Raw genomic sequence first — 26,310 nt, forward strand, 5'->3', positions numbered from 1 at the left:
CAAATTCACACACCTGCCCCTCTCTCCTCAGGTGGGAGGAAGGGTATTGCATTCTCTAGGTTCTTCTGGGATTCTGCCCATAGAACTATCCTGAGAATCAGCTCTTGTTGACAAAGCATCTGTTGATAATGAACATGAATATTCTTTAATCATAGGCCCTGAATTCATCAGGTTTGTGTGTCACTACAAGCCAAATCATATATAAACCGATGCATTCAAAGTAAGCAGATAGCCAGACCCACAGCACCAATGTGTTAAAGCTATCTCACACTTCTGCAGATCTTTTAGAGCCAAACCTCGTGATGTTGGGGATCTGTAATCCCCTGATGTGTAATTTAGCTGCATAAAGCAGCTGCAGGGGCCCCCAATATAGATCAGGGATGCAATGCTTGGGGGGTGGGGCTTACCATCTGAATTTCCTTTAGCCCTGATACAGTAAAAGACAGGCAAAATATGGATATCTTTCCCCAGCCTCTACCAATTACTATTTGCGGTTTGGCCATAATTCCCAATATTAAAAGTGGTAATGTTAGGAACAATTATAATATGAGCAACACTTTAAAACATTACAGAATACCTTAAGATATTTGGTCTGATCAGAGAATCTAGAAAGCATTTTGACTCTTGATTCCTCTTGTTGCTCACTTGCCTCAACATCTTTTGTACTAAATAAAATAAACTTATTTGAAAACACACATAAACAAGGAGTAAACTCACATGTGAAAGAGTTGAGAAACTTGTTGCAATTTGTGCAAACTTTAAATTTTCTCAAATCGATGAAGACCTAAGTGAAAATTCAGAATTGGAATATATGGATTTCTGAGAAGGATTTAGATGAAAGGTATAAACATGTTTCATGCTAGTGCTTTCAACAAAATATTATTTACTGAGATGGAGTGGGATAGACATAAATAAATGTAGGTTTACAGTATTGAGTATGGAATAAAACAGGAGTTAATTGGCACCTTAGGGACTAACAAATTTATTCCGCCATAAGCTGTTGTGAATCACAGCAAACTTCATCAGATGCGTTGAGATATAAGCCCATCAGGCCAATTTATATACACTACAGAACGAGGGGGAAGAGTTACAAAGACAGAGGGATGCAAAACAAGATCTAATCCCAAAACAAATCAGTTCACTTTGCATAGATGTGAGACACTCCCAAGGATTGTTAGGCAAAATGTAAAACTTTGCACAGGATGAAATGAGATAATTCGATACTGTAGGAAGTTACGTAAGTAACTTGTTGTTTTTATGTTTTTGTACGTATTTTATCTCTTAACGATGTATTTTTGTTTGCTAATAAGATGTGATTTTATTGTGCGTGTTTTAATTTGTTAGTCACCTTGGTGGCCCTTATGAGGGCAGAAAGGCAGAGTATAAGTTTTATAAAAAGATAAGTACTTTTGAAGTAATTAGCATATTATAAAAGGTGGAATGAGCAAGATTTTATGATGCGGCCCAAAACAATACATGCATAATCATTGCACAGTGTTTGAGCCTTACTACAGATGAATTATTATAATGAAGATATATTATTGAATAATTTGGTAGTTTTTATAATGATAAAATTTAAATTCAAATTTATTGCTGCTCCTTAATTACATTATAGGAGTATTTATTTCCAGGGTTGTGTATTTTAAAATATTCTGTTTGTGCATAATGCTGAGATCTCCATATTGGCTGGGAATCAAATTTCTGCTTTAGGTGTGGCCAAGGGCTGTTTTACTTTTCCCCTTTATTTGGTAGACCTTGATGCCATAGCACAGATTATTAGGGTTGCCAACCTCCAGGTACCAGCTGGAGATCTTCTGCTATTAGAACTGATCTTCAGCCGATAGAGATCAATTGGACTCTATGGCATTGAAGTCCCTCCCCTTCCCAAACCCAGCCCTCCTAAGGCTCCACCCCAAAAACCTCCCACCGGTGGTGAAGAGGACTTGGCTACCCTACAGATTACATTACAGTGCCTCAGTGTTTCAAAAGAGGTTTGCTGAGGGGCTGCTGTTCAACAAACATGAGCCAAAAACCTCCTGGACACACAGAACTAGATGTGTGTAATTGTACATGCATGCAATGTATACACACAGGTTGTATACACTTGAAATATGTAGATAGTAACTAAAGAGTCATTCTCATGAACTGCAAAGTTGCAGTCGGATATAAATGTAAAGTCTGAAGAAGCTATCACAATATCAACGCGAAACAAGATGAAACCGGGGTCTTGTTACTTTCTACATATTTCAAGTGTATACAACCTGTGTGTATACATTGCATGCATGTACAATTACATGTACAGCGCATAGTTTTCTCCAGCAGCATTTTCTACGCTAGCTTCTTAGCAGCAACACATCCAAGGAACAACATAGGATTGGCCAGCAAGGATCAGCTGACCATGGAACAAGTGCATCTTTCAATTTTGGCACTACTGCCGGATAAGTGGAATCCCCCCCCCTTTTTTTTTCCCCTGGTGTTCCAACTATTACATTATTACAATTCTGGATGGATGCTTGTTATATAACTTTGAACATCAGTTAGATGAACTTTGGTTTATGGACACTTACATGTTATGGTCCATCTTATGCATTCAGTATTGTATGTCTTACTGTAATAATTCATCATATGTTGATATGTATAAAGTATAATACAGTTTGAAAAAGAATATTTAGAGTGATTAGTGGTTGTGTACTGAAAAATAATTTTCCTATATAGGAATTTCCATAACCTCATTTCAGTAAACCTCCAGGTACTAGCAGGAGATCTCCTGCTATTACAACCAATCTCCAGGCAATAGAGATCAGTTCCCCTGGAAAAAATGGCCTCTTTGGCAATTGGACTCTATGGCATTGAAGTCCCTCCCCTCCACAAACCCCGCACTCCTCAGGTTCCACCCCAAAAACCTCCCGCCGGTGGCAAAGAGGGACCTCGCAACCCTAGTTGCTCCTGATTTGTTCAGGGTTGACAACTCCTTCCCAAAGATGATGAGGGTCACTGTAAATGTTGGGCAATGAGTGCTGCTAGCCTGAGTTGGCAATGCAACCTCCCAGCTGGCATCATATTCCATCATCAGGCACTCTTGCTAAAAATGTCCCATCTTTCCACATGTACAGCATGCCCTGCAGAGGCCAGAAGGGCCCTGTCCCAATGGAGGCCTGGCTGGCTCCAAGGGGGTTGGGGCTGGGCCAGCAGTCCAATGTAGGATCGATTGTTCTGAGAAGGCCCCAAAGAGACTACTCCAATGCTCTTGTTCACAACTGCAGGTGAGCCTGACCCTCCTGAGATACCAGAGGACAAGGGCGATGGATGCTGGGGCTGGCTGTAGGTTGCACCAGGGCAGCTGGCACCTTCCCTGCCTTATAGCAACATCCACCACAGTATAATTCTTGAGGAGGGTTGTCAATTTTTTCAGGGAGGCTGGCTTACTCCTCAGCGCTCAAGCACGCACCTCAGTGGACACAATTTGCAAGACATGTTTGGCCACTACCTTCTCCATTAACATCACCTTGCCTGGCATCTTGGGTCCTAGCCAGCAGGTAGCCAATTTAGTCAGCTCGGCCATAACCATCCTGGGCCAGTTGCCCTTCTTCCAGCAACATGTTCTAAAGCGTTGGTGGAAGGTCTCTTCGGTGATTTCATACTGTTCTAGTATTGTTGCCTTGAGTACATTATAATTGGCTACTTGGTCCTTGGGAAGGGCTCGCAATACAGCCTGAGCCCCTCCAGTCAGGTAGGGCTCCAGCATGTAGGACCACACTTGGCTGTCCTCCAATCTCAAGTGTGGACCTCACCGTTGGTGTGGGTTGTGGCAATCGAGTTGGCTTCTCCTGGGAATCCCTGGCCTTCTGAGGTAAGTGGGAGGGTGCCGACCCTGTTCATATACAGTTGGTCAATGGCTCTCTTGGGTCTCTTATGCATGGGAAGTTTGCGTTGGATGTGCTGCTCTCTAGATGCACAGAATTTCCATTCGAATTCTCAAAACACAGGGGCTCAGAAGAAATTTCAGGAGTACCTTCTGAGTTCTTCCCCCCTGAAAATGCTACTTTGTAATTCGTTGTAGTGTATTTTTTTAAATAAATCACCAGCTCCTAACAGCCCCACAGCAGGATTCTTTCATTTTAACTGAACTGATTGGCCATTTTACAGCCAAAGCAGAGAAGGGTCTGGACCCCCCCCCCCCCAACAATTTGTTTCTGGCTACCTCACTGCAGGGATCATAAGAACATTAAAACATTTGCATTGTCATTTCCATTTCATCATTCTATTGGTAGTCTTGCAAACAGAAGAAAAAGGCTTTCATGCCTATAAGAGGCCCAAATAAGGGGAAAATCAACCCGGCTCTGTTAGATCCCTGATGTCTGAAAGCACTCACAGGGTGGGGGGATCAGCAGTCCTGTGCTGATCGCAACACTAACTACCCGTGTATAAAAGGCCTTGTTGTCTTTATGTCCTACAGTAACAGGATTCAGAAGGGATACATTCCAGACCAAAAGGATTTTTATCACATGGGATGCAAGTAATTTCCTTTTTGTGTGTATTTTGATTGTACAACTGGGTTTATGCCATTAAAATACAAAGAAATCCCTGTGTCCTCAAGGCTCTTGATCAAAGTTTAACTACTTCAGTATTTTTAAAATTCAACCAGTTTTTTTTGTAGAATTCCAGACCAAAAGGATTCTTACAAACATTTGTGAAAATGTCTGTAGAATACATTTAATTTAGACTCATGATCATAAAGGAGAAAAGATATCTGACAGTATATCCTATGCAAAGTTACTCTAGCCTAAGTACACTGAAATCAATTGGTTTAGACTGGAGCAACTCTGCATAGGATTGCACTGTAAGTGTGCTTGAAGGTACTTATAATGAGAGCTGAATGTAAACAACATCTAATTAATGTTAATCTAGCTAATTAAGGTTAAGCTGCAACTAATATGTATTGAATGCTTTAATTTGGCAGTTTTTAAATCCATCAAGAAAAATAAGTCAGTATTAGGTAGATGTGGGGGAGAGAATGGATGCAGCTGCTGGGTATCACTTGGGATGCAAGTAATGTCCTTTGTGTATTTTAATTCGTACAACTGTGTTTATGACATGAAAATACAAAGGAAACCCTGCATTCCCAAGGCTCTTGATCAAAGTTTAACTACTATAGTACTTTTTAAAATTCAACTGGGTTTTCTTGTAGAATTAATGAACATAAAAGGAGCCCTGCTGGATCACGGCAGTGGCCCACCTGGTTCACCATTCATGTTTCACATGGCCAACCAGTTATTCTGGAGGGCCAACAACAGGCCACAGAGGCCGAGGCTTGTATGTTGCAACATGGGATTATAAAACCTATGTAGTTTAGAATAACATGAAGGTTAAAATTGTTTTGCCGAATCAGCGCAGAAGCTGTTTTGGTGTTGTGTGAGACTAAGGCCAAATTTGAACATCAAAGAATTCTCATCTGACCTTACCTCCAGAGTAGGTAGGGTTGCCAACTCCGTGTTGGTAAATTCCCGGAGATTTGGGGAATGGAGCCTGGGAAGGGAACGGTTTGGGAAGGAGAGGAAGCTAAGCAGAGAACAGTGCCATACAGTCCACCACCCAAAGCAGCCATTTTCTCCAGGGAAGATGATCTCTGTCATCTGATGATTGCTTGTAATTCTGGGAGATCTCCAGGCCCTACCTGAAAGCTAGCAACCCTAAGACTACGGTTGCATATACTTAGGAATAAGTCCAACTGAAATAAATGGGACTTATTTCTGAGTGAACATTTAAAGCTTTCATTTGTAACTAGGGTTGCCAACCTCCAAGTAGTAGCTGGAGATCTCCTGCTATAACAACTGATCTCCAGCCGATAGAGATCAGTTCCCGTGGAGAAAATGGCCGCTTTGGCAATTGGACTCTATGGCATTGAAGTCCTTCCCCTCCCCAATCTCTGCCCCCTCAGGCTCCGCCCCAAAAACCTCCTACCAGTTGTGAAAAGGGACCTGGCAACCCTATTTGTAACTAATGTTTAAGAAGGGCCTTGAACTGAACAAGGAATGAACTGCTGGCACATTGGGTCCATCCACAGACTCACTCACAGAAGACAAAACAGTTCTTTAAAGCCAGTGTAAATAGATGCTAAGGTTCAGATACAGTTGTCCCTGTCATACCTCTCATCTGCTTATTCTTGTTCATCTGTGCTTTTGGTTTGTGCAAAGGAGCACACAGCTGAAGTACAAAAAGGGCCCAGTTCTCACTGATTCAAAGTGCTAGTTTTGACCTTGCACTAAATAAGTTGAGACCAGATTGTTTTAAGAACTGCTTTTCCCTGTATTGCCTTACCCATACACTTTGGTCATCTAGGGAAGCCCTGCTCTGTTCTCCAATTGATAAGCAGTACAAGAAGTGGTTACATGGGACAGGGCCTCTGTGGTGGAGGCCCCAAGGCTATCACTTTCACTTACATATGAGGCTCAACTTGTTTCATTCCTCAGTCAGGAGATTGCTCAAAACAATACTATTTTAGAGGGTATTTGAATTCTGAAATATTAACTATTGTTGCTGGCTTACTTTTTTTATTTTACATTTTTATGATCAATCCTTTATGAGTGGTTTAATACATTGATCACTGGTGCTTTTAAAATTTTTGCATTTGATATTTTATTGTAAGCCACTTGGAGGGCTGATCCTGAACAAAAAGTGGATTAAAATATTTAGGGTTGCCAACCTCCAGGTGGGGCCTGAAGATCTCCTGGATATACAGCTGATCTCCAGATGAAAGAGATCAGATCTCTGGAGAAAATGGCTGCTTCAGAAGGTGAGAAAAATAGGGCTACACCAAGCAAACGAACAAAAAAGCCAGCTTTATTGACGTGCAAAGCTCCTTCGCATTTTATTGTATCTTCATCATGGGGATCAGAGTTCTTTTGTGTTGAACCTTTCAACAGCAATTGAGTTCTGTTGAGTTAATATTAATTTTTTTGGTTTGCTTTGGAGGATGGACTACATGGCTTTATACTCTGCTGAGATACCTGCCCTCCCCAAACCTCATCCTCCCCAGGCTCCACCTCCAAAATCTCCAGGAATTTCTGACCTCACCGAGTTGACAACTCTAAATTAAATCTGACTAATATTAATGGATGGTTGGAAGTGCAAAAAAACAACGGATAGTAGTTATTTGGGATTAATTAAAATAGAGGAAATTGTTTGCCTCTATAAAGAGAAGTATCAGAATAGAGCAGAGAGAGAAGCATGACTCAGTGCAGGTCAGGACTAAATGCCATGACTTTCAAGTCCTTTCTAAACCGGTACTAATGGTGCTTGGTTTGTTTCAGGAGTGTATGCTCCCTCTGTCATTCATGCATGGGAGGTTTTGCCTTGGATTTGCTGCACTCTCGATGCACATTTCCCCCATCCAAATTCTTAAAACTCAAAATAAGCCCCCATGTAGAGTTTTGAGAATTCGGATGGGGCAAATGTGCATCGAGAGAGCGGCAGATCCAAGGCCAAACCTCCCGGGCATACACAAACAGATATACAAACACCTTGCTTTGTGTGTGTGCGCCTGACATATCGATCCTTTATGCTTTCCCCGCCCTGACCTAGCCCAGGCTAGCCTGATCTCGTCAGATCTCAGAAGCTAAGCAGGGTCAGCTCTGGTTAGTATTTGGATGCGAGACCACCAAGGAATACCAGGGTTGCTGTGCAGAGGAAGGCAATGGCAAACCACCTCTGTTAAGACTCTTGCCATGAAAACCCCAAAAGGAGTCGCTATAAGTCGGCTGCGACTTGACGGCACTTTACACACACGCTTTCCCCAACAGCTGCGGCATGTTTCTTTCCCCTCTCTTCGGTTTCGCCCCTTCCTTTCCCCCACCCCCTCCGCTGCCCGTTTGGACTCTCCCATCTCCCTCCTCTAGGGCTGCTTTGGATTCTCCCATGCTGAAAGGAGAGGGGGGGCGGGAAGCGGCAGCAGCGGCCCCAGAGACGTGCGTCATGAGGTTTCCCTCCCTTTCGGGTTAGCGAGCGGGCCGGCTCTCGAGCCGCCGCAGGAGAGGGCGAGAGGGGGGTTTTGGCCCGGGGGGACGAGAGGGCCGCCGCCCCGCCCCGCCGCCGCTGCCATGTCCTTGCGGAAGCAGGGCGAAGGCGACGGCGGACCCGCGAGGCCGGCGGCTTCCCCGGAGGCGCCCGAGGGTCGCGCGCCGGGTGGCTGCTCGCCCCTGCTGCCCTGGGACCGCTTCTCGGCCTGGTTGCACTGCGTGTGCGTGGTGGGCTTCGACCTGGAGCTCGGGCAAGCCGTGGAGGTGAGCGGCGGGGGAAGCCGGCAGCCTCTGGCGCGGAGGTGGCGGGGCTCTGCGAGGGCACGGGCTCGGCTTCCTGGGCGGGAGGGCGGGGTGGGGGTGGGGCAGGGTCTTGGGAAACGTCGTCCCCAAGGAGGAACAAAGACCCTTTCCGGCTTCTGACCTGGTTGTGCTCCAGTGGGTGGCAGAGGAATAGTGGGGACCTCTGCCCCTTAGTGCCCTGACCTGGATGGCCCAGGCTAGCCTGACCTTGTCAGATCTCAGAAGCTAAGCAGGGTCAGCCCTGGTTAGTATTTGGATGGGAGACCACCAAGGAAGTCCAGGATTGCTGTGCAGAGGAAGGCACTGGCAAACCACCTCTGTTAGTCTCTTGCCATGAAAACCCCAAAAGGGGTCGCCATAAGTCGGCTGCGACTTGAAGGCACTTTACACACACACACTGTTGTCCCTTAGTAGATGCTACATTCTCATTTTGTGCTCCGTCGGACCTCTATACCAGTGGTTCCCAACGTGGGGCACATGCCCCACAGGGGGGCAATTTGATTTTTAAGGGGGGCAATTCGAGAATGAGTTATTAACAGTGAATTTTTTTGCATGTCTTATGGTTCTAGGGGCCTCGTATACAGTATATAAATATATATTGGAATAGGAGTTCACTTTTTTCACATGGAGTTACAGGGCAATCCTAAACAGAGTTAGACCCTTCTAAGGCCATGATTTCATTGGACATAATTAGAAGAATGAAACTTTGCTTAAGATGGCACTGTTAAATTCATAACCAATGTACGTCAGTCCCTCCATTAGTATGTGTCGAGGACGGTCTTCTGATTTTTCTGGCTGCAATTATTCTGGATTACATATGGACAGTTGCGGAACATATAATCTTTGTGATTTGGTCTATCATGCTAGTATACAGAGCTTTCCAAGCTATAATACTACAGTATTGTTAGTGCCGCACTTTGGTTTTCTGTCTGCATGAAAAACTCCTAGAACTCCAGTCATGCAAGACGTACTTAATTTATTACAATTAGCCCAAGCATTTGACTCTGGGGAGAAAATACCTAGTAAAAGAAACTATATACAATATTCTTGGGCTCTTGAAAGTTATTGCTAGTAGATGTAATTCTGTTGCAACTGTGCTAAATATGATAAAGTGATTAATGAGACTGTAGTTCAAAGGTCCGAATGTATCAATGCAACAGGCTTTTTTACTGTAGGCTCCTAAGGAAAGGAAGCATACGGTTGTTGTTTTTCTCAAAGTAACATTTGATTGATTCTAGATGTCTGTGTATATGTTTTGTTTTAAAATCTCAAATAGCAGCAGTTTAACTCTACTTAAAACAGCCAGTGTGGTGTGATAGCTAAAACGTTGCATTTGCAGGATTACAATTTCTGCTCAGCCTTAAATGCGAAGTGGCCCTGTGGTAGAGTTGGGTATCATCTGAAATCAGGAGGAGGTTGGGACTGGGAAGGGTAGCCATGAAGGAGCTAGAAAAGATTAAGTGTAAGGATGTGTCACTGGCAACCAAGATCCAGTTAAGTCATGCCATAGTATACCCTTTTACTATGTATGGGTGTGAAAGTTGGACAATGAAGAAAGCTGACAGGAACAAAGTCGATTCCTTTGAAATGTGGTGTTGGAAGAAAGTGTTAGGAATACTGTGGACCGCCCCCCCCCCAAAAAAAAGTCGGGTTTAGATCAAATCAAACCTGAGCTGTCCCTAGAAACTAAAATGACTAAAGTGAGGCTATTGTACTTTGGTCACATTATGAGAAGACAACAGTCGCTGGAAAAGACGGCAATGCTAGGAAAAGTTGAAGGCAGCTGGAAAAGAGGAAGACTCAACATGAGATGGATTGACTCAATCAAGGAAGCCACAGCCCTCAGTTTGCAAGGCTGTTAATGATAGGATGTTTTGGAGGACAGTGATTCATGGGGTCGCCATGTTTCAGAAGTGACTTGATGGCACTTAACACACACATATCATCTGAATAAATTCGCTTCACATTCCTGGATGATCTCGCCTAGCAGTTTCATCTAGAGGTTGAGCAGCATGGAGGACATCTCTTCCTCTTCCCATATTGTATTCTGATTTCATTCACCACTGCAGGTTGCTATAATCATACTTTGCCTAATAACTGACATCATGGCAATGCTTGTTAGTGCTTAACTCCAAGTCATAGCTTGAAGCAATGTTTTGCATAGTTGGACAGTATAGTTTGGAGGACAGCATAATTGTTATTACTTGATTTTGATGCCCTGGCAAACTGTGGTTTGGAGGATTGTCCATACTGAGCCATACTATCATCAGTTTAAAGTAAATAACAAAATGTAAACTGATATGGCTTTAAACAGTTTTCTAGTGTGCCTTACATTTCCTAAAGTAATATACCATGGGTGAAGGCAACATATTACGATTGATCAATCTTCAAGTGAATAAAAAGCCTAGAATAAATGGTGTCGTGCAAGTCATATGCTCGCAGAGTGATTCATGGAGCTTGTTCCTGGTGTTCCCACCACCTGGCTTCTCCCTCTCTGCACTACATTGTATACTGAACTCTGCTCGAAAAAGCTGTCTGCAATGTGAATGTGAGTTTGTGGATCAAGGAAAAAAGCACTGTTGTATGAATGCAAATCTCACAAAGTTGTAAATTAATCCAGTCTTCTCTGGATTTGGGTTACTGACTAAAAATGCACACTCCCCCTGTTGTTTGAGAGCACTATGGACATCTCTTGCACTGCTTGGAATCTTAGCAGATCACTTTGTAAAATTGATTTATCTTTTTTACTAACCATTGGCAATTTTATCCTGTGCAGGTAGTATACCCTCAACATGCAAAGCTCACAGATAAAGAGGTGAGTAGACATTTATAAACACCTTTTTAAATAACCTCTCCAAAAAGTGCCCATTTCCTACTAAAATATAACTTCTGTTTTTCTCCCCTAGAAAACCAATATTTGCTATTTGTCTTTCCCAGATTCCAATTCAGGTAATTATTTCCTAGATGCGCACACTGAGGTAATATCTAAACAATATACTTCTATTTAAGATTGTACTTTACCAATAGTAAGATGTGATAGATTTTGTATTTTTGTTGTTTGTCATTGCCTGTGCAATTCAAAAGACTTCTGAAACAATCATGAAGTCTTACAGAGCTGGGCAGAATTAAGCTAAGATTCATAGCCCATGCCTTTAATTTTCCAGTCATGACACGTTCATGCAAAACTTGTGTTGTTCAACTTGAGCTATGACATAGTAGAAAGGAAATTCTGTAAAACGTAAAGGGCAATTTATTTGCTGGGAATAACAATTGCCTGGTGGGTGGGATTTGGAAGAGCATCTTTCTTAAATCCGGCAGAATGCAAAATTATTCCTGCACCTTCCTTCAAATTTTAAAATAGCCATTCCCAGAGACAATTTATGGAGGACCTGTGAGTCTCAGGTGCTCTCGGAAATATCTCAAGCCTCTTCCCTGAATGTTTAGCCCCCTCTTTAAAAATAAGAATAAGTTTCTAGCTCTTTTGCTTGTGGAGGTCCAAAGACAAGCATGTTATAAAGTTATTCCCAAGATCTTGGGGGAATACAAGTGGAGTACAAGTGGAGGACCCACCAAGACTTGCAAGGGAGATCTCATTTTGCTCTCCGCCACTGCTTCCCCTTTCCGTTCACTGAAAACCCTATAGTGCCTCCCTTCTACTATTACCTTCTCTCCTTCCTATGTACTAGCCAGCCAACCTTTATCTCCCCGCCCCCCCCCCCCCCCGTCTTCAGGTTTTCTACCTTCCCACCATCAGGAAAACTATGGTTGAGTTTCTCAGCAGTGGCAGTTGGGCCAGGCCCAGTTACAAGGTGGGGAACCCGTAAGGGCTGGGCAGGGTGTCTCACTGATTATTATTTTTTGCTGAGATAATATACTGATTTTGAGTGGCAGTGAGATGATTGCTAAGATTGATTAGTATTATTTTTCATGCCAGATAGAGTCCACCATAATAAGAATGTACTTCCAGACAATTGTGGGTTATTGAAGGTTTTGTTTTGTTTTGGTAATGATTGTATCCCAATTGATGATGGTGTTAATTGTTTAGACAAAATCAAACACTGATCAGACCTGATCAGTGATGGTCACCACTACTAGTTTTACTCCTACCATCATTCTGATGTATGATAAGTAATACACTTTATATAAAATACTAAATAGTCCTTTTCTAGTTGCCATACTGTGATTTATCAAGTAACTTGCTCTAGTTTTTGTTACTTCATGGTGGCCCCAAGACTTGACCATGCAAACCCCAGTCTACTGGCAACTTCTTATGTAGCTGAAAAACTTGTCCATATTTCTTCCTTTTTATGTTACTTGGTTCTGTTTTGCCAACACATCAGTTCAAGAGCCTGTTAATTAAAATGCTGATGCCTCTGCCTACTTAAAAGCAGCACATGCTTTTCTGTTGTTGTTTTGGAGACACTGTACCTGTATACCATCAACATACTACAGTAGCACTTTTAGAAGATCTGTAAAATGAAACTAAATTTATTGTGCTTGGAGCATGAGTAGATGGTAAAGGTCAAGTGAACAAGAGAGGCAAATAACAAGGAACATGTTCAAATTTTTGATAGCTCATTTGTACAAAAACAAGGGAAGATATGCACTGAAAACATACAATGACATCTATACTTAAATCTATTGATCATAGGGACAAACTGCAGCTAATGGACATGTAGTTTTACTACTTCTGATTGTAGCTTTGGAAAGTACTGTCTAAAAAGCACCCTTAACTTCTCCATTGCTGTCAGAAACAATAATAAAATTAAGCACTTTAAAATCCCATTGGTTTTGATACACGTAATTTAAGCACATGCTTAACTATCTCATTGAAGTTAATGGGACTGAAGTGTTTAACTCTGGCTGGATTGTGTCCAATATTTCTTTGCAGGTTTTAAAGTGCTTTCCAGCTATAGCTCTTTTTATAGATACATCTTCAGCCCTGGATCCGTCTTAAAAACTTAATACATATGTTATATACATTATATCTTCATACATGTAGTATATCTTCAACCCTTGATCTCTCTTACAAACTTTATGAGCAAAAAATTCTGAAAGCCTCATTAAAATGAAAATGTTGTAGATTTGCAGCACAGCATTTCCATAAGACAGCATTTCCCCCCACCACGTTACTATGCAAATTTCTGCAATATTTTCAACATTTATTGAATGTTGTCACAGTTGTTTTTGGGCAACTGCAAATTCTCCATATAGTCTGTTGCCTAAATCACAAATGCATTGCCTTCTCACCAGAGTATTTTATGCAGGTCCGAAAAAGTACTGTCCAAAATAATACAAGTTTTTGGGGATGTTTTAAAGTGGTTATGCTGAGGCTATACTTATCATCAGCAGGTTGGTTACCACTCACATTTCTGGTCACAGATATCCAACCTGCTAGGAATATATTTTCTTTCTTGCTGCTGTATAGCTACAAATCATTGCTACCAATCTTAGTAATATTCTCACGGTCATTCTGAATCAACATTTTTTCCACATTGTCTCCAGATGTACCTTGACAATTTTGCCATTTTGTTTCCATTTTTATAGTAGAATATGCATATAGCTGGTGTAACTGTCAAAGGACATATGATGGTCAGCTTGTGACTCTGATTCCACAAGTTGCTTCAACAAGATTTTTTTTGCACTGTAGATAACAGCAGAAGGGGCTGTGAACTTAGTTATGAACTCATGTTCAGCTTCCAGGTCAATTAGATCAAAGGGGTAGAGAAGTCAAATACACATTTCCTTGTGCACTGGAGTGACCTTATCAAATACATTAGACAGGAATTGTGGCACTTTTGCCCAAAAGGGTTGGCGACTTCTGTTTCCAGATTTTGGTCATTACTTCATAACTGATGATCTTTTGGTTCTACTAGAGGCACATGTTCAATTTAGGAACATGCTGGTTATAGCAAGCAATTTAGGATGGGATGGGTGGCACAGAGCTGTGAAGTGCCTTCAAGTCGCAGCCGACTTACAGTGACCCCTTTTTGGGGTTTTCATGGCAAGAGACTAACAGAGGTGGTTTGCCAGTGCCTTCCTCTGGACAGCAACCCTGGTATTCCTTGGTGGTCTCCCATCCAAATACTAACCAGGGCTGACCCTGCTTAGCTTCTGAGATCTGACGAGATCAGGCTAGCCTGGGCCATCTAGGTCAGGGTGGCCCAGAGCTACACAGACCTAAATATAGAAAGTCAAACATGTTTTAAATTATTTGCATTTAAAATGTTTAATAAAATGAATATTTTAATTAAATAAGTGCTAAATGCGTGGCAGTCATCTAAGTGCCTTTGCGCTCTTTGGTCAGAATACCACAAGCCTGTAGCAGGTTTTCTTCTTAGTGAGCCTTTAGATAGGGGAGTGCTTGCCTGCTTTCCTTTATACTTCTGTAAGTAAAAGGGCTAGAGGCTTACTGTTTAACTAAGCATTGCTGATAATATGATTAAACTTGCTGAATACATAATACTCCTTGCTTTGCTTCTGAAGAGTAATGGAAAATGTAGAAAAGGCATGCTTATTAATTTGAACCACTGGCAAGCCACAGCAGAAATAGACAGGTTTTTCATATTGCTGTTTGTAAGAAGCTTACACATTATTCTAGCTGCTTTTTTTGATTGATTTTTCATAGCTACTGAATCTAGAATAAGGTTTGTCAGACACAAATTTGACATTTTCTGACCATTGTTCTGAGGAAATAACTACAGCTGCTTGCTTTCACTCTCACTCGATTTGAGCTGGCACTCAACAAATTAGAGATGATGATTCCTGCAAGTCACTTGTGTGAAAGCTTTTGTTGCACAGATGGCAGTTGAAATTTAACAGACAACGCTGGTTGCAGTAGCTCATGTGGATCCTTTGCTGAGGCCAGAAGGTAAGTATGGAGACGGGAGAGTCAGCCATGCTGTATTAACACTGTTCTGTTGAAACAACAGAACTAAGGCAGCCACTCTTAATGGCTCTCTTTTAAGCCAGGATTAGCCGCTCTCATACTACTGCCATTCCCTGGTACCAGCTGCTTGTTCCCATTTTGCTTTAACCTTTACAGCAGAGGACAGGGAAGAAGCTGTGTTAGAGTGAATTATTCTATGTCTCATACATACGCCATCTCTTTCTCTGTACATATCGTGTTCTTGCACTTTCAGTTTGTGCCCAGAGAGAGGAAAGGGATTGCATTTGCAGCAGCCGTAGTGCGTTGCCATGTTCTTCTAGCAGGAAAACAAATCAGCATGCTATGGCTGCTCCAGTATGGGTGCTCTGTCTCTTATCCTCTGACAGAAAACAGAGCACAGATGCAGCAACCATAGCATACTACTGGGCCAGATGGAGCACTTAACCACAAACATAGAAGTCATAGAGCCGTTTTTGGTCTTCTAGAGGTATTTTGTACTTGCTAGAGGCAGCCAGACTACTGCTTGTTTACAAGATGTTGCTTAACAGAATTTCATTAGATATTTTTCAAAATCAATATAACTATTTTGTTCTTTTCCTTTTTGGCTTAGGTTGCCTTGGAGACACACAATTTTGTTTTAGATTCCGGCAATCTTCTAGCAGAAAGCTCTCATGGCATTGTCTTCTAGACCAGTTTGACAGAGACCTTCCCATTTATTTAAAGGTTGGGAAAGAGGCCTTTTTTTGCCTATTTGAACACGTGACATTTCCAGTATGCTTATGTTTCATTGAAGGAAGTAATTATTATTGTGCTGATGTCTTCATCATTGAAATATGAGGTTCATTCTGCAACCAGCTCTTCAGAGGGTGTAGCCTACCAAATTGCGGTATTGTAGCCCATAATGTGACTAACAAAATTGCAAAATGTTCAAATGATTAAAGTCTTAATTAAATGTTGTGCCTTCGGAATTTGGTTTGTTAAACTTCTTCTCTGATGAGGGTGGAGTCCAGGGCCAGTGTGCCTTCCAGCTCCCATTCTGAGCCAGGCTTTGGTCAGACCTTAGTTCACAGAGAAGAGGGGCTTTATCTCACCTAGAGCTCTCTCTTTCCTGCCTCATGCCTTTTCCCAAGCTGTGTGGAAGACGCCTGGCTCTTCCTCCCCAGCCCTTCCTAAGCTGGCCTATAAAAGGACTGCCTGAAGGTGGGGTGTTCCTGGGCTCCTGCAATCCCCAGGTGTCTGAGGTAGAACTTCAGGGAGTTACAGGGCCCACTACCTATGGGCTCTCCTACTGGGCCTCCTCCCTGTCCTGGCTGGGGCCTATGAGGGGCTGATGTTGGCCTCTCCTGCATCCTGCTCTTTGGGCACAGCTCACTGGCCAAGCCCTGTCCTCTTGGGGAGCTGCATTGCAGGCCTGACTGGATTGACTGTGAATTCCTTGGCAGCCTCTTCCTCAGTCCCCTCCTCCCTGCCTACCAGCCGCAGCCAGGGCTCCGGCTACCTCCTGCCCAGCCTGCCTGCTGTTGGCACACCCTTTGCCGGCTCTAGAGGCCTGCCAGCCCCTACCGCCAGTAGCTTCCTTGGCACCTGTATGTTCACAAGCACAAGGGCCAACCCCAAACAGGTTTTAAATGTTTCTTGATTTTTATGTGTAATCTCAAGAATAAATAATTGATTCTTTAAACTTTCTACCATGTCTGTAAAGTTTGCAGTATTACATAGTTTTGCTGTTGAAAACTGAAATTTTTGTTTCCTTTACAGAAGGATCCTGCATATTATTATGGCTACGTATATTTCAGACAAGTCCAAGACAAAACGTTAAAAAGAGGCTATTTCCAGAAGGTAATTTATTTTGGAAGGTAAAATACAAAATGCACTTATATAGTATGCAAAGTGTGGTATGAAAGTATATTTACATAGGGATGTGCCACGTGTAACAACAAACGGTAGTTTGCCATCATGGGAATAAGCATGGTAAATCATCGGTACAAGAATGAGCTTGGGGAATCCTTAGGCTCAGCTTGAACATTCTCTTTGCATTCATTCTCCTCTTGTGCATGGCTAGGAAATTAAAATCTTCTGCAGCAATCCATAGTTTGTTGTTTCAAAACTGGTTTGTTCTCTACCACCAAACCCATGGAATATTCCTGGTTTTGAGATCAGAGAACAAACAATAGTCTGTGATTCAGATGTGGCAGGACATAGTTTGTTTTTTCAACACAAAAGCAGAAGCATTTAATTTCCCAACTGTATGAGGGGAGAAGAGAAGGGGAATGTATGAACCTGATGATTTCTTATGCCTGTTCCCATGATATTCCCATGATGACTAGTTATTGCATGTGAATATATGAATTTATGCATTTTAGGACATTTATATTCTGCCTCTCATCTTTAAGGCTCCTGGGGTAGTGTACACCACATATAAGATCATCAATAAAATATCAAATTCAAAAAATGACACTGTAAAACCTAGTACAATTAAATTGGTGACAGAAAATTGAATCTGACAAAAATCTAGCCTTTTAAATCAGTGGGACACATTTATTTAATGTTAAGCATTGAAGTGTGAATGTTTTCCACAAATGTATCAAATTAAGGTGATGCTCTTAATTCTCAGGCCAAGGCTAAATGCATAAACCACAAAAATAATTGTAGTGCATGCTGACTGAATTTGAAGATGTGAGCAGAGAAAACAGATTGTAATAGTGGCCTAAGGAACAAATTTTGTTCCAAAAGCAGCTTTTGGAGGCTGCAGCTTTGAGTGGAGAAGCAGCACTGGCTACTCAACTTCCCTGCATGGTGGTCAAACACACTGTTTTCCTATTCCAAATGTCCCGTCATGTGGTTTTAAGATGCGTACTAGCACAAAAATGCATCTGGAAGCCCACAAGGAGAAAAGCAGTTGGGGAGGGGTGATTTGGGAAAAGGTGGGAAGGAAAGGGATTAGGTTCCCACCCCATCCACCCCTAAAGCTTCTCTACTCAAGATCACAGCCTCCCCAAACTCCTTTTAAAATCAAACAAAATACAAAAGCAGTCAGGTATTGATAATGTGCATTTCTGTGTAACTTGTAGCTGTCCCCTTAATCACATGTGACATAGCTACATAGGAGTGAGTAAGGAATATATCTCCCCTAACATATTAAAATGTCTGTTGACATTATAAATTGTGTTTTTATACATATTGCGAAGAACTAATGTCTCATTTACAACTTTTTACTCTAGTGGTTTTAGGAAAGACTAATAATGAGTTATGTTGTTATTCCCTCACAAAGTCCGTGGTCCTGGTCAGCAAGCTGCCTTATATCCACTTTTTCCACATTGTGCTTGGCCACATTGCACCTGAATATTTTGAGAAGAATGACCCTTTCTTGGAAGCAGGTTGGTAATATTAGGCTGGAAAAATGTATAGCTTCAGCAAAGATAAAACGAGGCGTTAATTGTACTTTTGTACCTCTTCTAAATAGAAGTGTGTAGTTAGTGAGTTCTGGATGGGTTTATTAAGGTAAAGGTAAAAGTCCCCTGTGCAAGCACCGGGTCATGCCTGACCCATGGGGTGACGTCACATCCCGACGTTTACTAGGCAGACTATGTTTATGGGGTGGTTTGCCATTGCCTTCCCAAATCATCTTCCCTTTACCCCCAGCAAGCTGGGTACTCATTTGACCGACCTCGGAAGGATGGAAGGCTGAGTCAACCTTGAGCCGGCTACCTGAAACCAACTTCTGTCGGGATCGAACTCAGGTCGTGAGCAGAGCTTGGACTGCAGTACTGCAGCTTACCACTCTGCACCACGAAGCTCCTGTGTTTAGTAAAGCAGATCATAAACTATAATGGCCTGGAGGGCTTTAAGAGGGGAGTGGACATATTTATGGAGGAGAGGGGTATTTATGGCTATTAGAATGGATACTAGTCATGCTGCATACCTATTCTCTCTAGTATCAGAGGAGCATGCCTATTGTTTTGGGTGCGGTGGAACACAGGCAGGATGGTGCTGCTGCAGTCGTCTTGTTTGTGGCTTCCTAGAGGCACCTGGTTGGCCACTGTGTGAACAGACTGCTGGACTTGATGGGCCTTGGTCTGATCCAGCAGGGCCTTTCTTATGTTCTTATGGGCTTGTGCTGGGATGCCAGTTTGCCAAATGGAGAACCATATGGCACAAAATAGAAGTCAGAAGTAATACTATCAGATATAACCTGAATAGGCTGAATTTTGTTGCTGGGGCTCCTTAATCACAAATTTCAGGAAGGATTATTATAATTGAGTTGGCTGTATTTATTTACATATTTTTTCCAGCTTGTAGTGATATTGATCGGTGGCCATCACCGGTCCCTGGGAAAACTCTACATCTTCCTATTATGGGCATTGTAATCAAGGTAATTTTAAGCATAATCTGTTCTTGTATGCTGTGTGAATTCAACCAACTATTTTTATGTTTGTATCTGTTAAGAGCGGAAGATAAAACAGCCTGCTAGTCCTTAGCCACAATGTGTATTGTACTAAAATCTAAAAATGAATATTTTAGCCAATGAAGCCAACTTGGGTTGCCCTGATTTAAACTGAGCAAAATGTGGAATTATACATATAGAGCTTGACAGTCCTTCAATAATGCAATCTATGGAACTGAAAACCAGTGGAACTGAACTCATTGAACTGCAGATAAAAATAATTCTCAAGACATTCAAGAAGTAACCATTAGAAGTTAAAAGCTGTTGGAATCTTTTTAAAGCCATAGCTCCTCCAGGTTTGCATGGAATTCATGTTTGTAGGAGCACAAAAGAAGAGAGAATTAACATGAACATACTAAAAGAAAGCAACACAGCTATTGATAATGGATGAAAGCAAAATGGTGGTGTTGACCAAAGTTGCATGAGAATAAGTCTTTGGCTAGTGTCTAAATGCTGCTAGTGAAGGTGCCAAGTTGACCTTGAAGAAATGGAGTTCCATAGGCATGGCTTCCCAACACTACTCACCACCTCTCTGAAGATGGAATAACTTAGGAGCTGCTGTTGAAATCTGAATTAGAGAGGTTCATATGGGAGGAGATAAAGCCTTTATGTATCTTACTGCTTAGATCTTCATAGGTGAAGTGGTTAAGAGCGGTGGTTTGGAGTGGTGGACTCTGATCTGGAGAACTGGGTTTGATTGCCAACTCCTCCACATGAGCGGCAGTAAGGCTGATCTGGTGAACTGGATTTGTTTCCCCACTCCTCCACATAGAATCATAGAGTTGGAAGGGACCACCAGGGCCATCAAGTCCAACCCCCTGCACAATGCAGGAAATTAACAACTACCTCCCCCCTCCACACCCCTAGTGACCAGAAGATGGCCAAGATGCCCTCCCTCTCATCATCTGCTTAAGGTCACAGAATCAGCATTGCTGACAGATGGCCATCTAACCTCTTCTTAAAAACCTCCAGGGAAGGAGAGCTTACCACCTCCTGAGGAAGCCTGTTCCACTGAGGAACCGCTATAACTATTAGAAAATTCTTCCTAATGTCTAGATGGAAACTCTTTTGATTTAATGTCAACCCGTTGGTTCTGGTCCGACCTTCTTGAGCAACAGAAAACAACTTAGCACCGTCCTCTATATAACAGCCCTTCAAGTACTTGAACATGGTCATCATATCCCCTCTGTCTTCTCCTCTTCAGGCTAAACATACCCAGCTCCTTCACCCTTTCCTCATAGGACTTGGTCTCCAGACCCCTCAGCATCTTTGTTGCCCTTCTCTGGACACGTTCCAGCCTGTCTACATCTTTCTTAAATTATGGTGCCCAAAACTGAACACAGTACTCTAGTTGAGGTCTAACCAGAGCAGAGTAAAGCGATACCATCACTTTGCGTGATCTGGACACTATACTTCTGTTGATGCAGCCCAAGACTGTGTTTGCCTTTTTAGTTACAGCATTACACTGCTGACTCATGTTCAGTGTTTGGTCTACTAAGACCCCAAGATCCTTTTCACACACACTACTGCTCAAACAAGTCTCCCCCATCCTAGAATTATGCATTTGATTTTTCCTACCTAAATGCAGAACTTTACATTTGTCTTTGTTGAAGTGCATTTTATTAGTTCTAGCCCATTTCTCCAGCCTGTCAAGATCATCCTGCATCTTGGCTCTGTCTTCTACCGTATTTGCTACCCTTCCCAATTTAGTATCATCTGCAAATTTAATAAGCATCCCCTCTATTCCTTCATCCAAATCATTTATAAAGATGTTGAACAACACAGGGCCCAGCACAAATCCCTGAGGAACTCCAGTAGTCACTTCTCTCCAAGTGGACGAGGAACCATTAACTAGCACTCTTTGGGTACGATCTGTCAACCAGTTGCAGATCCATCTAACAGTAATAGGATCTAACCCACATTTTCCCAATTTGTCAACTAGAATACTATGTGAAACCTTATCAAAAGCCTTACTGAAATCTAGATAAACTATGTCTACAGCATTCCCCTGATCCAGCAAGGTAGTAACTTTCTCAAAAAAGGAGATAAGATTAGTCTGACATGACTTATTCTTGAGAAACCCATGCTGGCTCTTAGTGATCAGATCCATCCTTTCTAAATGCTCAAGGACGGACTGTTTGATGATTTGTTCGAACACTTTTCCTAGTATAGAAGTAGGAATTGAGGAGTTCTGCCCTCTCTTCATCTTCTGTTACAATTTCACTTTCCGGTCCACGCAATGGGCTTATCTTGTCCTTGTTCTTACTCTTACTCTGTACATAGGAAAAGAACCCTTTTTTGTTGCGTTTAGCATCTCTCGCTAGCTTAAGTTCATACTGAGCTTTAGCTTTCCTAACACTCTCCCTACAAGCACTAGTTATTTGCTTATATTCCTCTTTGGTTATAAGGCCCTCCTTCCACTTCCTAAATGAGTCTTTTTTATTTCTCAACTCTTTAAAAGGCTGTTTATGGAGCCACCCTGGCCTCTTTAGGCTCCTCCCGCTTTTCCTTCTCTTAGGAATGGTTTGGGATTGCGCCTTCAGTATTTTATTTTTAAGAAATGCCCACCCTTCTTGAACTCCCTTCTCCTTAAGTATTTCTGACCGTGGGATTCTACCTAGCATAAGTTTAAGTTTGTTAAAATTTGCTCTTTTGAAGTCCAACCTACATTTCTGACTACGTACAGGTTTTCCTCTCCCCAAGATTGTAAAGTCCAAGAGTACGTGGTCACTACTACCCAGGGGGCCTACTACTTTAACCTCATCGGCCAGTTCTTCCCTGTTGGTGAGAATCAAGTCTAAGACAGCAGACCCCCTTGTTTCCCTGTCCACCTTCTGGAATAGGAAGTTGTCAGCAAGACAAGTCAGGAATTTATTGGATCTTGCATTTTTAGCATCGTTGGACTTCCAACAGATATCCGGATAATTAAAATCTCCCATGACCACCATGTCCCGTCTCTTTGAGAACTTTGTGATCTGGTCTAGGAGCGTCCCATCCAAGTCCTCTGCCTGGTTTGGCAGTCGATAGCAGACCCCCACGAGAATATCACGATTCTTTCTTATTCCTTTTATGTTTACCCATAGAGTCTCGACTCCACTACCATGCTCAGATTCATGTACTTCTTCACAAGTGTACACATCTTTGACATACAGTGCTACTCCTCCCCCCTTCCTTATCAATCTATCCCTTTTAAACAAGTTGTACCCCATAATCTTAATATTCCAATCATGAGTGAAATCCCACCAAGTTTCAGAAATGCCTATTAGGTCAAAATCCCCTTCCTGTATTAGGGCTTCGAGTTCTTCCTGCTTGTTTCCCATACTCTGCGCATTAGTGTACAGACATCGGAATCCGTGGTTTATGTGCCCCGTGGTTTTCGTTTCTGTACTTACCTGTGAGTTTATGTATCCTTGCATACATGCCACTCCCTGCAAATCTTTATTGTTCTCGTCTCCAGGTATTATCAGCATACAAGGCTTTAAATCGTTGTCTCGCTCCCCCATAGAATTTAGTTTAAAGCCCTCCTGATCAAGTTTGCAAGCCTTTCACCAAACACATTTTTTCCTACCCTCGAAGCCAGTTGGGTGACCTTGGGCTAGTCACAGCTCTCTTGGAGCTTTCTCAGCCCCACCTACCTCACAGGGTGTCTATTGTGGGGAAGGGAAGGTGATTGTAAGCCGGTTTGAGTCTAAGTGGTAGAGAAAGTCGGCATATAAAAGCCAACTCTTCTTCTTGTTCTTCTTCTAGGTTTAAACTGGCTGTTTTAACTGCACTCAGAAATAAACAAGGAGCCAAAGTTTTATGAGGCAGCCCCAGTGTATAATATATTACAGTAATCTGACTTTAACATGATCAGCACATGGATAACCATTCCATAGTAATTCCTTTCCAAGGAAGGGCATAGGTGGCATAGTAATCAAAGGTATCACCTGAATGTCCAAATATAAGTCTGAATCTAAAAACACCCCTTAAGGGGCAAACCTGATCCTTCACATCTTTCCAGACAAGGACCTTTCCTTGGTCAGATAAATTCTCCATCAGTAGTGATGGCCTTGGTCTTAGACCAAGTTTCAAATTATCAGCCCCTCATTAGCTGCTGTATTCAGCTGGTGAAATTACATTTATACTTGTCAGCTGGTGTAGTGGTTAAAAGCGGAGGACTCTAATCTGGAGAACCGGGTATAATTCCCCACTCCTCCACATGAGCGGCGGACTCTAATCCGGTGAAATGGATTTGTTTCCCCACTCCTCCACATGAAGCCTGCTTGGTGACCTTGGGCTAGTCACAGTTCTCTCTGAACTCTCTCAGCCCCACCTACCTCACAAGGTGCCTGTTGTGGGGAGAGGAAGGGAAGGCAATTGATTATAAGCTGCTTTGAGACTCCTTAAAGGTAGAGAAAAAGCAGGGTATAAAAACCAACTCTTCTGAAACTATAATTTTTTTGGGGTTGTCCTATACATTACCTCTTTGTTTCTTTCTTAGAAGCCCTTGTAAATCTCATTGATCACAATGGCAGAAATTTATGTACATGCTTTGCTCTCTCCATTTGCCAGTGGTGATGGTGAAAAGCACCTAACTGGCGTTACCTCATGCCCATGGTTCTTGTAGTCATGAAAGTATACTGCTGTTTGGTGGTAATGGTGCTAACACTTTTTTACTCAAATTATGCATGAGGCTTTATTGGCTTCTTCTCTTGCACAATTATAGCTCTTTCAGTATGCCTTCCTGAACATTTGATCTTTGTTGGCTTCTGTGTTGAATTTGTTGCTTAGAGGACTGTTAGACTTATTGGTGTAAGCAGTGACAAAGGGTTTTAAAATATTATTCCACCAGTGTTTATTTTTAATAATGGTGTTTTAAAAGGACCATTTTTTTTTATTAAGTTTTTATTTTTATAGATGAAAGGGTACAGGAAAAAAAGGGAGGGTGAATCGTTATATATTTATATAAAAACAATACAGTGTTGTAAAGATTTTCTTAATAAAACATAGTTACAGAATACCGTTCAGTTATTCTACTTATGTCATATTAATATTCTTTTATCAAATATTCTAAATTTTGCTTAACCATTAATTAACATAAAGACTAATGCACTACTTGTTATAAATATTTAAACCAACATACTTCATTCAAATTATTTGCAGTTCATATAAATGTAAAATAACGCCCACTTCTCATCAAATTGTTCTGTAGATTCATTGGATTTTAGGTTTAACTCAAAAGTCATTTTTGCCATACTAGCATATTCTAAGAGTTTTTCTTTCCAGTCTTCTATTTCGGGTATATGAGTTAGTTTCCATGTTCTTGCCAACACCGTTCTAGCTGCGGTTGTAGCATATTTAAAAACATCATGTAAATTCAAAGGCAGGTTTGGTGGCACTATGCTGAGTAAGTAAAATTTGGGATCAAATGTTAACTTCATATCTAACATCAACTGGAGATCTCGATGAATTCTTTTCCAATATATTTGTAATTTTGGACATGTCCACCAACATGAAAGTAGGAACCGTCTGTGTCTTGGCATTTCCAACAGGCGCCTCTTTTTCCCAGATTAAAAGGACCATTTTTGTGACAATGTACTGCATTAAAATGTAGTATTTTCACAGTTTTGAAGAAGTAAATAGTGGCCTTTAATTTTTGTTTTTTTTTTAGGTGTCATTATTCTGGGGGGAAATGTGAATAATACATTTCATCTCTTTCCTAAGGTACGGATTCCTACATGTCATGACAAGCCTGGAACAACTGAAGTATTACAGACTGCACACCAGGTAGTGAATAAATCACTCGCCATTTAGACACTGCCTCAAAACAAAGGGCTAATTTTCTAAGTTTCATTTCCACAATGTTCTTCATTCTTCAAGTAACAATCTGCTGGTTGTCCCTGGCCTGGTGGAATAGCCTCCTGAATGAGATCAGGGCCCTGCGAGATCTTTAAGGAGTTCTTCAGGGCTTGCAAGACAGAGCTATTCCCCCAGGGTTATGGTTGAGGACAGCTACTGTTTTCTTAAGCAGTGGTGGGCAATGGGGGATTTGTAGGCAATGGGGGATTTCCCCCCTTTTTAGTTTTTTTAAAATTTCTTAATATCTCTTTTCGTCTCCACGGTGGCTGGGAAGCTTCTGACGAGGCGCGAGGCGGTGTAGCTGCGCTGCTCCTGGTCACCGTGGATCTGCCCCCCCCCTTCAGGATTGGGCTACCCAACAGCAATCCTTAGAAAACACTTTCCTGAGGGTAAGCCCACTGAATAAAATGGGGCTTACTTCTGAGTAGACATGCTTAGGATTGCTTCCCAAGATATTCAGGAGTAGCAGCCGCAAGTGCAATGGAAAATTCCCCTATCCGGCCTAAAATGACAAACAGTACAGAAAACACTGTGAGAAACAAATTTTAACAAAAGGATCAAGTTAACAAATTCCAGAGTCCTTTAAATTCCACAAAACTTGAGATCCAGTCAATTAATGTATGACTGTGTTACTCCTCCAGGATAAGCACTGCTTCTTGGTGAATACCTCACACCAAAAAAAAAGGGGGGGGAGAACTCATACACCCCAATTACATAGCTCCCACTACTTCCCTTATTCTCATCTCTTCTATTTTCCAGGGTTTCTCTTTCTGCCTCTCTGAGGTCTCAAATAACCTTTCCCACATTTTCTTGTCATC

General features: G+C 42.0%; 1 protein-coding gene across 1 annotated transcript in view; it reads left to right on the plus strand.

The window, feature by feature from the left end:
• The first annotated feature begins 8,096 nt into the window (after positions 1 to 8,096).
• Positions 8,097 to 26,310, plus strand: part of DENND6A (DENN domain containing 6A) — a 33,920-nt gene continuing 15,706 nt past the window's right edge. The window contains exons 1-8 of the mRNA XM_056847007.1: positions 8,097 to 8,279; positions 11,095 to 11,133; positions 11,225 to 11,267; positions 15,818 to 15,930; positions 16,966 to 17,046; positions 18,479 to 18,584; positions 19,500 to 19,579; positions 25,358 to 25,420. Of these exons, the coding sequence (XP_056702985.1) occupies positions 8,097 to 8,279; positions 11,095 to 11,133; positions 11,225 to 11,267; positions 15,818 to 15,930; positions 16,966 to 17,046; positions 18,479 to 18,584; positions 19,500 to 19,579; positions 25,358 to 25,420 (708 nt within the window). The remainder of the gene's footprint in view (positions 8,280 to 11,094; positions 11,134 to 11,224; positions 11,268 to 15,817; positions 15,931 to 16,965; positions 17,047 to 18,478; positions 18,585 to 19,499; positions 19,580 to 25,357; positions 25,421 to 26,310) is intronic.

This window comes from Euleptes europaea, chromosome 1 (assembly GCF_029931775.1).
Source record: "Euleptes europaea isolate rEulEur1 chromosome 1, rEulEur1.hap1, whole genome shotgun sequence".
Taxonomy (NCBI): Eukaryota; Metazoa; Chordata; class Lepidosauria; order Squamata; family Sphaerodactylidae; genus Euleptes; species Euleptes europaea.